A 17,834-nucleotide genomic window follows, 5' to 3' on the forward strand; every position below is an offset into this window, starting at 1 on the left:
GAAAAGTATTTATTCACTTGAATCCTGAGTTTCTTTGTTTACAAAATGAGGATGCAACACGTATCTCATTGAGATTGTTGTGAGAATTAGGTGAGATATATTAGTATACTGCCTAGCATAGCCCCGATATGTAGTAAGTGTTGCAGAAATAGTGGTTGCTATGCATCTTATTCTCTTTCCCATATTGTATATTTAAATAGCCTTTTATAGATTTTTATATAACCTGCGTTTCAAAATTCAGGACCCTACATGCAGTACATGCCCAAATACTGTAGAGAGATGTATTCTGCCACCATTGTATTCACAAAACATCAACAGAGGTTTTACTTGCTGCTCAACTGTGCAATAATTTTATATATTTTAGATTCAGGGGTTTAATCAGATTATCCGATTCTTTCCGGTCTTAAATAGTTTGACAGTTTTCTAGAGCATGTTAAAAATGTAATTTTTTTTTTAAAAAAAAAAAGCTATTAAATATCTGCATTAGATAACTACTAGCACCTTTTGATCCAGTGAAGAGGAGATCATCAGTAGAATCCACACAGAGCACAGCTTTTGTATGCCCTTCAGCTATGTGAATACACTGAAGTGGAAAAGCTCTGATTCCTTTTGAAGCAGGAAATGGGTTGATTATGCCCCTAAGGTGGGGAAAAAACAAACAAACCAAGACTCACTTCAATATCATGAGACTATATCATGAGACTAGTTTTGTTTTTTGTTTCCCTAACTTTAAGAAGTCTTTATAAGTAATAAAATCCAGACTGCTCTCTTTTAAGCAAAAGGACAAAGTGTGAAATAATAATAGTGATGGAGTATATCAACTAATCAGCCATCTGCTAACAGCTGCATTCTGCAAAGAGCAAAGACTACAATACATCTAGATTTTCTTATTAATAATTTCATCTCTCCAAGGTTTAATGAAGCCACAATGGGAATTATTTGAGTGTACTGAATTCTGACAAATAAGGAAGAAGCAGAAATGACAAATAACAGGAAGACATAATTCTATGTCAAGCTGGGGTGTAAAGCAACATGCTGGAGAAAGTGTAACATATATGCCACCTAAAATACTAAGAAAGAAGATTTCAAACAAAAATTGGAGATAGGAATAATTGAATGAACAGAAATTCTAAAGGGACAAGGGATAATTGCTTAAAAAGATCAAAAACTTAAAGAACTGACAATCTCAAAGAAAATTTTAAAAGAAGGAGAATTTAAAATAACAGTGAATGGATAAAGAAAATGTACATACACACAATGGAGTACTATTTAGCCATAAAAAAAGAAAGAGACCCTATCATTTGCAACAACATAGATAGAACTGGAGATCATTATGTTAAGTAAAATAAGAAAGGCACAGAAAGAGAAACATTGGATATTCTCACTTATTTATGGGATCTAAAAATCAAACAATTGAATTCATGGACATAGAGAGTAGAAGGACGGTTACCAGAGGCTGGGTAGGGTAGTGGGGGTTGGGAGAGGTGGGGATGTTTAATGGGTACAAAAATAATAGAAAGAATAAAGTAAGACCTACTATTTGATAGCCCAACAGGGTGACTATAGTTGATAATAATTGTACATTTTAAAACTACTAAAAGAGTATAATTGGATTGTTTGTAACACAAAGGATAATTGCTTGAGGGGATGGCTACCCCACTCTCCATGAAATGATTATTGTGCATTGCATGCCTGTATCCAAACATCTCATGTATCCATAAATATATATCTACTATGTACCTGCAAAAATTTAAAATAAAAAAATTAAAAACAGTGAAGCTCTTTAGGGAGCTTTCTCATAAATTTGATATTTTTGTAGTTTCTGCTTTATGGCACTGGGCTATGTACTATGGAAATATAAAGATTATCAAAACATTGTCCCTCTCCCAGAAGAGTTTAATATAGAGTCTGAATTAAAATAATGGTGTTGGGGAGGCTAAAGATGATAATGAATTAAGACATGACAAACAGTCAAATGTACCTTCGCTCAAAGCATTATATGCTTCAAATTATGTTGAATTATGTCCATTATGTAAGACAAATGGCATATTAGGACAAATATAGGGATAAAGGAAAACTGTTTTGTTTCCATCTTCTTAATGAAAGAGAATAATCTTCGAGATGCAAGAGGGCAGAAATGATTAAGAAACGTGAGCCCAAGATAAGTTAGAGCTGACAATGGAGATTTATTCAATAAATTCAAGTATTTCTGTTTTTAAATCATTATATCATAGGGTTTTGAAAGTATATGCCATTGTGTAGGCAAAATCCTTGTCAGTACTCTAAGAAATCACAAAGATCAAAAAAAGGGACAAAACATGTAGACCTGATCTTCCAAAAAGCAGGAAAAATGTGGAATTCAGAAACTCAACTTCCTGTTGAGTCTCAAAGAGGAATACATTAAGCAAATCATTATCCACTTAAAAATAAATGTTCACCAACAAAAGATAACATGGGCTCATCATCTCATGGGGAAAGTTTTTTGTAGGGTTAATAGATACCAATTTAAGGGAATGTCATATTCACAATATATGTTGACTCTAATAAAGCCCATACAATAAGGCTTTTAAATGATATCCTTGTGGACAATGTGAATAAGTATGGAACTGTTAGAGTAAATTATTTCCACAGGTAGTTGAAGAGTCACACCTAACGAGTCAAGGTCACTGCTGATCTGGAAGATCTTTAGTATCTAGTCAATCTTTACCTAGCCCTAGGGAGAAGTGGCATGCTTATTAAATGGATATATTAAAGAACTGGACATTATATTGCCTGAAAAAAATCACTGAAACAAAATTCATTTATTTTATATGCCTACTCACTATCAATGATTTGTTTAATAGAAATAAATATTTCAGGAGAAAGACAGCGAAAGACTTACTGCATTCTATGTAGGCCATATATGGAATGAGGTGTAGTTTTAGATGTCCCATTTTAAGAAGAACATTGAAAAATTGGAGCTTTTACAAAACAGTAGAAGCAGAATGAAGGATCTGTAGACTATATTACATAAGGAACAGATGATGAAACTATTGAGCTGATAAAAGAACATTTACCGGAGAGAGGATACAACAGCATAATTTAAAAGGGCTGAATATTTGAAGAGCTGTCATATATAAACAAAAAGATATATAAAATTAATTCTGGTAAGGGAAAAAAGGGCCGATGAAGACTAATGAATGGAAATTTAAAGGAGGTAAATTTAGAGTTGGGGAGAAAAAACATTTATTTTTAGGGTCTGGTTATAATGATCACAAAAGCAACAGGAGTTTCTTATCCCTATAAATGATATAAGGAATTATTATCTCTGGATATATAATTATGAAATCTGATGCCATGATTTGCATACGTGTGTCAATTTGAGATTACTGAAACTAATGCTCAGTAATTTGTAATCTAACGATTTAACCAGATTAAAATTGAAATTGGAGCAAAACCCACTCAAAAGTCTGAATCTGCCATTTGGAAATTTTGATGCCTTAAGGTTCATAGATATGAACTGAAGCCATCGAATTTACACATATTGCTTCAAATATTGAAAAGGTATGATTCTAAAGAATAGTAGGTTGCTACTGTTAATTCTCAAACAGAAAATATATATGTATATATAGGTCAAAAAGCTGATTGTAAGAAAACAATTCATGTTAACAGCCTAAGAGTTATTTTCAATGTGCATTTAATAACAAATCTTCTTAAGAAAAAAGCTAAACAGTACCCTCAGATGTAATACTGTGTCTCCAAAGGTTTCTTTCCTTCAGATTACAAACTTTATCCTAAGAATCTATTAAATGTTTCCCTGATGATGTAATATTCAACACAATTCTGTCATGTCAAAGGTTATAGTATCATAAAATACTCCGTAAATATTTGCCCCAGTGACTTATGTATGGCACAGTTATTTCCAGGAGATCAGGATGCCTTTTTGTCATTCTTATGTATTTTTATGTCATTGGTTATTCAGTCTTTTGAGAAAAAAAAATCTCAATATTAAACATAGTGTTTTATTAGATACTTTAAAATGTTCTTAAATATTCAGAATATTAGGATTAATATTTTATATAAACTACCAAAGATAATAGAAACTTACAGATATTAGAAACATACAGCCATGGTATTTCTCTATTTGAATTAATCTATTCACATTTTGAAATATAAAATCAACTTTAAACGAGTTTAAGGTTAAATATGGCAAATTTGTACAACAGACTTGATCTGAAGGAGGAAAAAAAAATAAACACTTATTTTTGTTCCACGCAAACCTGTAAGGCCTTTTGATACTGGAAATGAAATTAATTTCCTCTCCCTTCCCCTGCCTACCTTCTGGAGGATCTGCTGATGATCAGCAAAATGGCCATAAAACAAGGAAAACAAGTGCAAAGAGGGAGGACATAAAATGATAATGGTGAAAGGGAATGACACAGAGAGAAAGAGAAAGAGAAGTTAAGGACCCCCAGAAAAATCCATAAAATGAAAAAAAATAACAGTTATTTTTAAAGCTGCACCTATTCTTAAAAATATTCATTTTAAAAAATGCTTCTTTAGTGTTTATTTCTTATTCTTTTTAATTTTTGGTATAATAGTATCCTTTTTTCTCTAGCATATTTTTATTTTTAATCATATAATCTTTTTACTTAAAATTGCTAAACCAACAAGAAAAAAATACCTTATCTACCTCACATACTTTGAGGCTTTAGAAATACCTAATTGTTGAGAATAAGAAATCTTCTCGACATCAATATTCATAAAACTTGGTTTCTTTTAAAGAAAAGATTCAGATTACAGACAGAAAACAGGTATCACAATTTTTAAACTATTATACAAAAAAAAACCACTACTTTATCTAAAAGGCATGACCACAAAAATGTATTAAAATTATCATGTTTAGAAATATTAGTGCATTTATATGATTTACAACAAGTGATGCATGCAACAAAAATGAGACTTGCTTAGAATTTCTAGGAAGGCACTTTAGAACATCAATGAAATTCCAGCATGTAGGAAAGGCAGGAAAGAAAGTACCTGTGTACCTCCGAGAGAGAGGAGTCACTTTCATCAGACCTATAGTGAAAGAGTTAGAATTATGAGAGAAAGAATACAGATGTCAACAGGTAAGGACACTGACTTTGGACTCAAAATCAACAGCATGAATAACAGATATATAGCAAACATTTCCTTCATAGTGCCCTGCTTTTCTACTTGCACTGGATATTAGCATGTTTAAAGTATAGCTAAGTCACGTAAAAAGTTTGATATTTATGTCTTCTAGCAAGACTTTGGGGGCTAAAATTTTCTAATACTGATATACAAAATCTATCCTCACTTCTAAAATTTAGGCCTTGGAGAAGAACAGTATCAAGTACATGAGATATAGCACCTCAAGGTTTGCTCCATTTCATTTGACTAGTCCTGGAAAAATTTTCCCATTTCAATAACTGTTGATCAATTTTATTCACCTTGATAATTATTACTTTAGATATAGACTCTAATGTTGAAGTTACACAAATAGATTGTGTTTTCACATAGAAAGCAAGTCACTCAAAATTTAATAACTTTTGGCTTTAAACTTACCTCAAAAACACTGAGTTCTTTTGACTAGGGAGCATCTTAGTAACAGCTGGGGTACTTTAGTGGGCTTTTAAAATAGACAAGTGATTCCTGTTAGCCCTACCTTGAGGCCTCCAAGACTGCAGTGAGTCTGGTTATTATGAAAATCTATTTAGATTGTACAACAGGCTTGCGGAGAATGAGGATATGGTGAGTGTTGGCATAGAATGTAACCAGAAACAATGTGTGGGATCTGCGTCTTGCTAGTGGCATATGGTAGCTTCAAAAAGGAGCCCCAGAGAAAGTAATGTAAAGGGGTAGGCAAGTTTTTGAAAGTGTAGAGCAGTCAGTTATTCTACATTTTAGTTTATAGAGATGACAACAGATTCAAATTATTGGTAGCTCATAAAGTATTTCAGTAAAAATATAGAACTGTGATTAGGTTGTCAAGATTATCAAAAGATTGACAGAAAATGTTCTGACTGTGAAGGCAAGGTAGACACAAATTTAGCAACTCTTCATATACCTAGTGAAACTTGACTTCCCAGAAGTATTCCTAATGTTCAACTTTTCTCAGTCAATGACAGAAATAGTTTGACAATGTTAAAGAGTATTCTGTTTAATTGCACATGAAAATATTTACTTACCTATATCAATTTAAAGAACATATCTTCTATTAATTAAACCACATTAAAATCTAATGAAGGATCCATAAATAAAAGAATTATCCATAAATTAAGTGTATTTATAATTCTTTAAAAATTATGGTATGATTCTCTAAGTTTATAGAGCCATTTAAAATGATCTAAACATGCCAGACAGACAGATCTTAAATGGCATCCTATAAATTTTAGAGATTATTGATATATACAGGATGGCAATAGCAGAAAACAATCATTATCATTCCAAGTCCAAGCAGACAAGTCAGAGTTAATAAATACCTTATGGCAGTATTGTTAGTATGGCATTCTTGCAAGAGAGATTCTGGCTCAATGTGTGGATACTTTGTCATTTCAAATTTGATGACATTTACATTTTCCACATCCCTCCAACTTCTCCACCCCTGCAACCCACTCCCAGTCCTACTCTCTCCATCCGTAAAGGTGATTTTTTATTCCAAGAACACAATTATTGAAATTTTGTGGTGAACTTTTCTAGAACAATCAGATGACAATAACGTGTTGCACATGTAACAATGGTCTTTGTAAACTGTTATATCCCCCAGAAGTAAAGTAATTTGCCTCTTTCCAACTCAGGCTATCTAAATTAGAGGCTTTTGTGGGCTCACAGAAGCTGAAGAATCTCCAAAAATTTAAACATCAAGTGGTCTCAAAGATTTCTCAGTTCTAATTTACTTGTAAAAGAAAAGGCAAGACAAGTGCTGAAGGCATAGCAATACAAATCTACAACAGGGAATAATGTTCAGCAGGAAAATAATTTTCTCTAATTTTGGCTGCATGGTTCCTTTCCCATTGGAAAGATGCATAAAATATGGCAAGAGTTCACAAGTCAGGCTCCATCTCCTACACAGAGATGACTACATGTTTTCTACAGACTGTATTGACAGGTTCAGAATATTATATAAATAATTGGGGCTCTTTTCCATAATGACTTACTTATCCTGCTGAACTGATGTGTTTCCCTGAGAAACAGTAAGACGATTAAAAACATTCAGTTCATTACGGGGCCGGCTTGGTGGGGAAGAAGGAGGTGAAAGACTAGCCTCTGAAGTTCCAGAATCTGAGCTACAAGAAAAAAAGAACATTAAGTAGGTGGCTTTAATTGGTTATGATTTGTTAGAAAAGTTGTAAGAAACATGCTCTTTAAAAAAAAAAAAGCTTTTTATTAGAGAACTCCTTCTTTCCTTTCTTCCTTTTTTGTAAGATAAAATGCATTCTGAACAATTTTTAAAATTTCCTTTCACTGGATTTTGTTACATTGGCCACAAGATGGCACTAAAGAGAAGATTCTGTCTGCTGAAATCAGAAGTCAGTATAAAAATAAAGCAAGCCACATTTAAAATTATACAATTTTAGAATCAAGAGAAAGTTGCTCACTTTACAGATGAGGAAAGAGACCCAGAGAGCTTACGAGAAGTTTGCTTATTCAGTTGACTCATTCATCTATTTTTAAATCATTTATGTGCTCCATCCCCATTTCCCAATTATTCTCGAGAGATTTAATTCAGTAGAAACAGGCCAACTACATCTTTAAGTACAGGAAGCAAGGGTGATAAGAAGGATAATTTCGGCTGGGCACGGTGGCTCACGCCTGTAATCACAGCACTTTGGGAGGCCGAGGCGGGTGGATCATGACGTCAGGAGATCGAGAGCATCCTGGCTAACATGGTGAAACCCCGTCTCTACTAAAAATACGAAAAAATTAGCCAAGGGTGGTGGCGGGCGCCGGTAGTCCCAGCTACTTGGGAGGCTGAGGCAGGAGAATGGCGTGACCCCGGGAGGCGGAGTTTGCAGTGAGCCGAGATAGCGCCACTGCACTCCAGCCTGGGCGACAGAGCAAGACTCCGTCTCAAAAAAAAAAAAAAAAAAAAGGATAATTTCTATGACATTCAAGTCAGCTAAACCCGTGGTCAAAAAAGAGAACGTGCATCTTGGCACAGGGTAGGGGATGGTATAGAATTGTCCATTTAGGCACGGAAAATAAATGAACACTTCTTTTTAAATATATTCACATTTATTTTTATGTCAAAGAAATTAAAGTAATTCACTTCACTAATATTTAAATGTAAATTTGCATAAATGCTTTCAAGGACATGTCTGAGATCTGCTTGTCACACGCAGAACAGGTAAACTGAGGGAGGGGTGGCAGGGTAACAGTGGTTCTAATCCAATCAACTTCTGCATGCTGTCACGTTGCAATTTGTAAATGCCCAGTTAAGTGGATAATCAGATTATATTATGTACTGCTAAGTAAACTAACCCTCATAAAACACACAGAAGAAACATTGAGGATAATACCAACAATGTAAACAAGAGAGAGCAACAAGAAAATGGCACAATAACACACCCTATGATTAATATTAGTTTTTCTGTCAGCCACTCTAAAGAGGTACGGTCAAGATCAGTTTTAGCTGACATGACAATGATGGTCAAAATTAATTCTAAATTTTCCTATTAATAGAAGACTATCTGAAATACAGACTTAATAAAGCTTACCTCAAGTATATATTAACTCTTAAAATGATATACACAAATAACTGGCAAGTAAGTAAGTGGACATGATCAGGGACAAGTGCTCAAATATTTTTACAGGTATGTGTATGACCAAGAATATTAGACCACCGAGCCAAGGCAAAAGCTGACCTGACTGTCTTGATTAGTCAAATAGTCATAACCACAGCGCCAGCCTAAATCTGGAAAATAATTTCATGATTGTCTTTAGCATCTAAGTGCAGCAGGCATTTAATACAGTCTAGCAGATAAAAAATATTAGTCACTTACTGCTTTTGTTCCTTGGCCTTTGATTTTTCTGCTTTCTCATATGCCTTTCTCCTTGTTACAGGAGAAGGCTCTGGAATTTTTTTTTCTGATAGAGATGACTGCCTGGAACTAAAGTAAAAGAAGATTCTTTAATTACCTAATTCTAAATTTGCACATACAACTTTGGTAGATAGTCAATCCAAAATTTGTAATAGGTTAATAACTGGAACCTGAGAAAGATTATTACTTGAGAACAAAAAATAAAACTAACATAGGAAAATATTACATGAGTTATTTTTAGTTGACGGAAGCTCAGCAACTATAATTTTTAAATTGGTGATCTTATTAAATATGTAACAACTTACTATCTTTGAATATAAATATCAATGATATACTGCCAAATAGCTATAACAAATATTTTAGATGTGTTTTAATTTCATTGGTAATTATTTCAGATGAAGAAAAATTATCTTTATAGTTTTGTAAGAACAAAAATATTAGAATATCAGAATATGAGAAACAATGAGATTTAATGAATTAATATTGAGACACAATCACAAAATAGTTCTATAGGTAATCATACACACACAAAAATACAAAATTATTTTACTTAGCTAGTATTTAATTTGTATCTATGTATATTTTAGTAATAAAAGTATTCTTGCCTTAAATATTTTAAATGCCAAATGTCTGCTTGTAATTAAAAATTTAAGAAAATAATTTTTGTATATGGTGGTAATGAATTTTAACTGAAAAAAAAAAAAAGTCTGGGCCAGGCATGGTGGCTCACACCTGTAATCCCAACACTTTGGGAGGCTGAGGTGGGTGGATTACTTGAGGTCATGAGTTCAAAACCAGCCTGCACAACATGGTGAAACTCTGTCTCTATTAAAAATACCAAAATTAGCTGAGTGTGGTGGCAGGCACCTGTAATCCCAGCTACTGGGGAGGCTGAGGCAGGAGAATAGCTTGAAGCCAGGAGGCAGAGACTGCAGTGAGCCAAGATCACATCACTGCACTCCAGCCTGGGCAACAGAGAAAGACTCTGCCAAAAAAAAAAAAAAAATCTGGGGAAAAAAAAAACACTAAGGAATTAGACAGCAAGACTTCCAGAATGGGTTTGCATGATTCCTATTTAAAAGCGAAAACTAAATGTAATTAAATTTTGTGTGCTTGATTTTTCTAATCAGGAAATCACATTTTAGCAATTCTGTATCATTTAAATTATAAGGATCACTTGAGTAAAAGTTACGCAGTAATGGCTTATAAGAGTTACTGCACCAAGTGAGTGACCAAACTCTCACAATGTATAAAGAATTACAAATATATGAGTATAAGCATGTGAATTTATGAAAACTTTAAAGTAAGTTATTTAGAGGCAGAGCCCAAAAGATATTTTTTACAACCTGTCATAAAGGATACATTTTTAAAATGTAAAAAGACAAATAGAAGAGATTACCTGAATCTGGATTCCAGGCCACAGATTTAGTCTTGAAGTTCCAAAAGTCTCACTCATCTGACAGACTAAATACCTAACACATGCTAGTTCCTAAAATCTGACCTCAGTTCTATATCACTACCTTCACCAAAAGCATTTCTTCTATTCTCATCTTATCACAAAAGCAATGAAGCCATAAACTATGCTGGTTAGCAATCTCTAACAGCAGATCCAACAGTTAATTACATAGGCCACCTCAAGCACATGCAAGAAAGTTCTGTCATCATTAAAATTAATTCTGGAACAAAAGGTAGAAGATGGGATTACTGAATGGAAAACAATGGAAATATCCTCATAAAATGAAGAATATTATGAAAAATGGCCATTAAGGTTGGAAAGTTTGTTATTTTGTATTATTTACAGATCATATAGTGTGTGCCACTTTTGTGGGGGCAACATTCCTCGGTGCAGAGATGTATTCATTCCATAAATGATCTGCTAGATCACATGTGAAGATTAGTTTGAAAAATAATGTTAAAAATCTTTACCAGTGAATGACTAATCTAATATTAATATAACTATCAAAACACACACATGCACACATGGTACACATATGTACACACACACATACACATATGCATACATACACAGGACTATGTGGGAAAATCTTCTTTGTCAAGATAATAATTAAAAATAGTCTATGCAAGATTTATTTTGAATAGAAGGTTTTTTGTTCAGATTATCATAGGAAAGAGAATATTTCCTCCTTCAAATCTTTAATAATACCAATAAAAACATTTTTGGGGCATACACTCATCCCAGAATATGCAATATGCTTCAAGGTAAAAAAATTAGGAAAGCTCAAAATGTATTAAACTTGTAATTGGTATTTTCTTTTTTCTTTAAAAGTCAGCAAACATTTACTATCCTGACAGGACTCTTAAAACTAGGATATAGGTAATTTAGAGCAAATTTAAGAGTGTAAACTTTCTGTTTATACATAATAGTTGTATAATGGTTTTATAGGTATAACTTTAATTTAGGTATTTCTATGTAAGTATTTTCTGTAATTCATAAGTCAGCCTTTATAAAAATTATAAACCTTAAGAATGATCTTAAACTTGGAGACAAGACAAACCAATTCAACAAAGGACATCTCATCTTAAATTATTTCAACTCCAATACCTTAGGGGAGACAACACCTAACAAATTATTTTGAAAACCAGAGATCAAATTTATATAAATTTTAAATAACAGAAATAAGAAATCAGCAACATGCATACTTTTTTTAAAAAGCCAAAAGAAAAGAAGTTAGTGTAGCTGGGCCAAACTTACATGCTGCCTATCTTAGAAGGTAAGCCAGGTGGGGGAGAGAGCTCTTTTTCCCTAGCAGAAGTACCACTTGTCTCTGTATTCATTCCAATCTCTTGCCCTTCTGCAACAGGTGTGAGAGGGCCAGGCAAGGAGGCATCTCCTGTACTAGTGTCTGAAGCTAGTTCACTGCTATCTGCATACAGCAATTCCATCTGAGTGGTGGTTCTCCTTCGGGCCTAGTCAAAGAATGGAAGGAAAAGCAATCAGGAGCAAACTCTTGCATAGAAGCTGATTAGAGAGCAGAGATTTATATGAGTTTGAAATAGGTAAAACATTTAGCATGTCTTTTCCTAGAAGGTGTGCCAAACATAGCATGTGAGATAGTGACAAGCCAGAGCTATAGCTAGATAAAACCTTTAGATGCCAAAATAATAGCCAACATTTGTATTGTACTTATATGCCAGGCACTGTTCCAAATACATTATTATATTAGCAGGAGATAGGTAATATCATTATCTCAATTCCCAATTGAGGAAACTGAGGCAAAAAAGCTAAGTAATTTGGCCAAGGTCATACACCTAGTAAGTGGCAAAGCCAGATTCAAGGCCAGGCTGTCTGCCTCCAACATTACTGTGCTCTTCTGCCACTTGCGGCCAGCTCCCTCAACATATAATTAAAAAAAAAAAAAAAGAAGAAGAAGAAGAAGAAGGACATTAAACCAAAAGATAATTGCAGGGAAGCTCAACTAAATCCTGGTTTTTCCCATGCTTAATTTCTTTTTCTAATACAATTTTTTTTCAATTATTGTAAGCCTCTTCCCATGGTGCCTTAAATATATGTTTAATTTGCCCACTGGACAACACCAGCTAGTATCAGCTTTGGGCAGCCTGCTGAGGCAAGTAAAGGTTATTTTCCTAGAATCTAAACTCACTATAAGCATTCTTTTCCTTACTCTTGACAACCAAGTGACTATCCGGTTATTGCTCAGTTAGTTGTTAATGTCACTAAAGTACTAACAGATAATCAAGTGGTTTACCAGATTATAAGCCTCCAGAAAGGAGCAAACCTGTTTTTTCAGCTGTATAGCCCCAGCTCTTAACACAGTGCTGGTACACACAAATTTAAAATATATAATCAACTTCATTTTTTTCAATAAATGAAAAAGAAATGATATGAGATCCAGCAGGGTGCGGTGGCTCACACCTGTAATCCCAGCACTTTGGGAGGCTGAGGCAGGTAGATCACGAGGTCAGGAGATTGAGACCATCCTGGCTAACATGGTGAAACCCCATCTCTACCAAAATACAAAAAATTAGCTGGGCGTGGTGGCGGGCGCCTGTAGTCCCAGCTACTCAGGAGGCTGAGGCAGGAGAATGGCATGAACCCGGAAGGTGGAGGTTGCAGTGAGCCGAGATCACGCCACTGCAATCCAGCCTGGGCGACAGAGCAAGACTCTGTCTCAAAAAAAAAAAAAAAAATGATACAAGATCCTTTTCAGGCATCATAGCAGTTCAAACGGAGTAGCAGGTAGCACTTCAGAAAATGTTTTAAAAGAGAAAGCCCTGTAGCCATTTTTTATACTCTTAATTCTCTCCACAGCCAAGAACCTAGAGCAGAGATGAAATTTTTCTTGGGAATTCTTAACCCAGGTGGTTCTTTCAGGAGATGACCTTTAGGCCACCACTTCACATCTCTCTCTAATGTCCCACAGTGGCATAACTAAATAGGCTTTCTCAGGGCCTGAAAGATAAAATTTATCTTAAAAGATTCTCTTCTTTGCTTAGGACTAGATCCGAACCATAGCAGATGTTTTATTTGAGTTTTGGTAACTTCTGTTTAGACACTTAGAATAATAAAACACAAACCACATGTTGCCAAGCCAATAGCTCAAAGACTATGTGTAAGAGCCTGGAGATGTTTTTTGATTGGCTTGACCAGCGTTTTAATAATCTGTGAAATCTATGTAAAAATCCGTATTTAAGAATTCTCTTGAAAAAACAAAGGATCTGGTAGCCTTAGGCCCATATTCCCACACAGCAAAAATGAGCAAAACTTGATGGTGGCTATTTCCTTTTAGATAGGGCATGTACTCTCCAGGTAATCATAATGATGAACCGTTCATTGTATACCAGCTAAATTAGTCATTTGCATTACCTGATTAACTACTGTGGGCCTTAAATATATACTATCCATTGCACAGTATTATTATTTCAGGTCCTGATTCAATCCATTCATTCAACAATATTTAATAAGCACTGCAAGAATTCTGTTTTCAAACATCGTATGATTGTTAGTCATCAAACTATCAAATGCTACCACATTCAATCTGATATGTACCACAGCTATCTCACACATTTAACTGCATGTATAATTTATATCATTTTTTAAAACCCTACAAATATGCATCATAGCTTCATAAATTTTTAACACATAATAATTACAGATTAGATTATTATTAAAGCCACCTCAAGGCACAGTTAAACAAATAAGAAACACTTAAGAACACACTAGAATGCTAAAATTTAAAAAATCTCCTGCCAATCTAAATGACTGAGATTGTATGCCACTACAGAGTCTACAATTTAGTTAATCGCAGCTTAAGAATCACCCTCCATAATTGTGTTATCTAGTGGGAAAAATATAAGAATACAGTAAAGCCCAATTTCCACCAAGGAGAATTTTTTTGTTTTTTGAGACGGAGTCTCGCTCCGTCGCCCAGGCTGGAGTGCAGTTGCACGATCTCGGTTCACTGCAAGCTTCACCATCCGGGTTCAAGAGATTCTCCTGCCTCAGCCTCCCGAGTAGCTGGGACTACAGGCGCCTACCACCACGCCCAGCTAATTTTTCTTTTTTTGTATTTTTAGTAGAGACGGGTTTTCACGGTGTTAGTCAGGATGGTCTCCATCTCCTGACCTCGTGATCACCCGCCTTGGCCTCCCAAAGTGCTGGAATTACAGGCATGAGCCACCGCATCTGGCCAGAGAAATTTTTTAATATAAATTTTTTCAGTTACCACTTAAAGGGAAATATGATTAAAAAAACTAAATAAAGAAGAGCTTTAGTAAAACCATGCCCTCTTGCTAATCTATTAAGTGTCAAATCTGAACTTATGTGTTAAATAGTGATAACAAATAACGGTGTAAAACACATTTACCTGATACTTTTAGTTCTCCTTACCTTGTTCTTAGGTTTCACTTCACCACAAAGCTTCATGAGATCTGAAGACAGCGTGCTATATGCAAATAAATAATTAAGCATAAGATTAAACAGAAAATTATTATAGAAAACTATAGCTCCTCTATATCAATGACTACAAAAAATTTATATGCCTATGGGAAATACAGAAAGACAATATTTAAAGTCAAAATGAATTAATTTAAAAATAATTCATTTATGTTCCTTAAATATTTCAATATTTTCATTTTAAAATTTATGATGGTTAAGCGTAACTTAACTTGGTTTCTATTTACTGTTTCTAAGTGCTATTCACTAGGCCATTAAATTGAAAATTATTTCTGTTTTATGGTAATTGTTTGATACAAGATAAAAGTATTTAAAATATGTAAATAAGTCAACTCTATTGTTTCTAAAGGCCTTCTTACCTTCCTTCTGATCCTGGGCTGTTTAAAGGTGCATCCTCATCGGTACTATCCTCTACATTTTCTACAAAAAAATGTTTAAAATGTAAGCATTATCCCCATGTCACAGTTTGAATGGTGACTGCAATCCATAGGCTGTAATAAACAACAGCTCAACATCTCAATATGGGCACAATGGTTTTAGTAGCTGAATCTAAATAGACAGAATTGTAGAAAAGTATTTCTAAAAACTCTCCTTTGATTGTGTGTTCTAGAATGAGTAAAACATGTTCAAATAGGAAAACCATGACTTTGAATGGTAAACTGTAGAAGAATAACATCCTTCTGAATGAGATGGGTACATATGAATACTGCAGAGTCATGTACGTATCCTTTACCATCCAAACATACAAGAATCCACTGTTTAAAAATATAAAGTAAATGCTACATGAGCCTCCTTTAATGTACTGAGTCAACCAAGAATACTACATAAAGTGTAAATATAGTTGTTATACTTTATCAGTTTTGCCAATGTACTTAAATATTTTTCCTTTTTTAATTTTTGTATTTTTGCCTTCATATAGAAAGAGAGAAGGTGTGTATGAGGGTGTTCAGAAGTCACACATAAGCATGCAGCTCATTCACATGAACACAGAAGACAAAAACAATAGGCTTGCATGCAACAGCTCTGTAAACTAATACAAATAAACCACTGCTATTTCAGAACAACTGTAGCAGACTAGTGAAAAGGGAGAAGAATTAAACATATAAAACTGTTAGGAAGTCAGTAAATAAAACAGCCACAGAAAGTAAACAACTTAAAATGCCAGCGAGCCCCTAACATAGGTGTAGGTTTTTTTAATGTACACATTTTATTATAAAAATCATTCAATAAATCTAAAGACAAAATTATGAGCAACATATACATTAAAGAAAAATATATAGGGTTCATCCCCTTTTAATTTTTAATTTTATATAATACAGGTAGACTATGGCACCATTAGTCAATTGATTCATTTCTCTCCACAAATGTTCTCTTCCTTTCTCATTGTTCAGTAATACTTGGTACTATTACCTAAAATAGAATCATATCTAGGACTCACTCCAAGGGGTTTACTTTCTGAAGTGAAAAAAGTGGTGATTTTGAAGGCAATATGTATCTCATTAGAGGAAGGCTCAAGGACTTGCTTCACAGAAAAGATAACTGAGTTCTAAGGTACTGAATTAGTCAGTAACATAGAAAATTATGTTATAAAGAAATGACAAACCTAGCCTCGTTTTCCATGTGTTTTAACAGCAGGCTAAGATTTGCTAGTATTTTTCTTGCACAGTGTGATGAAATTAAATGTTAAACATCATGCAAGTGCTTCGTAAAAAGCTCTTAACTCCTGCTTATGTCTGTATGCCTTAGTTAGAGATAATGGTGTCTTGACAGAACCAGTCTGGCCAGAGTCCAGAGGATCCCACTCAGATGGTCACCAACTCAGGCCCTCTTCAGGACCAAGTTTGGTCTGAAGCATTATGGTTATCTGGGCAGCAGGACACACCAACAACTCACTGTTGTACTCTCAACTCTAAGAACACAACTCTAGCCCAAGGTTAGCTTCTTTTCTTATCACAGTAGCTTTAAAGCCAAAGACAAAACAAAACTCCCAAATACCCTAAAGTTAATCTATATCATTGTAAAGTTTCACAGTCTCACTTCACTGGAAGTTAACCAAACAGTTGGATTTTTAAAAGTCTTCCTTTAAAGTTATTCTTCTAAAAAGTTTTATATATATATAGTTTCTGTATACTAATTATATATTTAAAAATTTAAATTATATATTTAAAAATTTAACATTGCAGTCCCTGAGACCGCTGTCCTTAGAAAGGCCTAGTCGGAAAATTGGACTTTGGCTGACAGCTGAAAACAGCTCTCAGAGCGTCCCCAGTCAACTGTTAGCCAATAAAAGTGGCTCACTGTACACTAGAAACTTCGTGCAAATAATATGGCTTATGCTGAACACTTGCTTTCCTTCTGGAAGTCTAGACTGACAGAAGGTACATATGTCACCCTCCCCAGTAAAACCCTTGGGCACTGAGCATCTACTGGACTTTCTTGGATATAAACATTGCACAAATATTGCTGCGTTTTTTGTTCTGGAGAAAGAAAGCACTCTGTGTGATCTCTTATCGGAGGGAGAGAGATACAAATGCCTGGACACAGATTCCTCCAGAGTCCATCTGTGTCTTTTCCCCTTATGAACATTGATATCATAAATCTTAGTCATGAATACAACCATATGCTAAGCCCTGTGAGTCTTCTAGCAAATCTCTGATGATAGTGGTGACCTTGGGGATCCCAACACAGATATAGAAAAATAAGGATGTTCTTTAAAGGCTACAAAAGTACAACCCTGTGAGCATGGGGCGCTGGCCCTGGCTCATCCTCTACCCTTCAGTTCCATCATTCCATGTCATGAACTTGCTGCTCTGGAGCATCAACCTGTTTGTAGGCCTCAGGCACACAAAAGTGCG

At 34.5% G+C, this 17,834-nt stretch overlaps 1 protein-coding gene across 12 annotated transcripts in view; it reads right to left on the bottom strand.

The window, feature by feature from the left end:
* Nucleotides 1-17,834, bottom strand: part of KIF21A (kinesin family member 21A) — a 155,387-nt gene that overhangs the window by 16,977 nt on the left and 120,576 nt on the right. For 5 of the 12 annotated variants that reach the window (XM_054527105.2, XM_054527104.2, XM_054527109.2 and 2 more), the window contains 7 exons: nt 15,339-15,399; nt 14,914-14,968; nt 11,758-11,972; nt 9,006-9,113; nt 7,161-7,289; nt 5,020-5,058; nt 502-638 (listed from right to left, as the gene is read on the bottom strand). In XM_054527105.2, coding sequence (XP_054383080.1) covers nt 502-638; nt 5,020-5,058; nt 7,161-7,289; nt 9,006-9,113; nt 11,758-11,972; nt 14,914-14,968; nt 15,339-15,399 — 744 coding nt within the window. The remainder of the gene's footprint in view (nt 1-501; nt 639-5,019; nt 5,059-7,160; nt 7,290-9,005; nt 9,114-11,757; nt 11,973-14,913; nt 14,969-15,338; nt 15,400-17,834) is intronic. The other 7 variants (XM_054527110.2, XM_054527108.2, XM_002823100.5 and 4 more) reach the window with 3 other exon arrangements.

This window comes from Pongo abelii, chromosome 10 (assembly GCF_028885655.2).
Source record: "Pongo abelii isolate AG06213 chromosome 10, NHGRI_mPonAbe1-v2.0_pri, whole genome shotgun sequence".
In the NCBI taxonomy this organism is placed as follows: Eukaryota; Metazoa; Chordata; class Mammalia; order Primates; family Hominidae; genus Pongo; species Pongo abelii.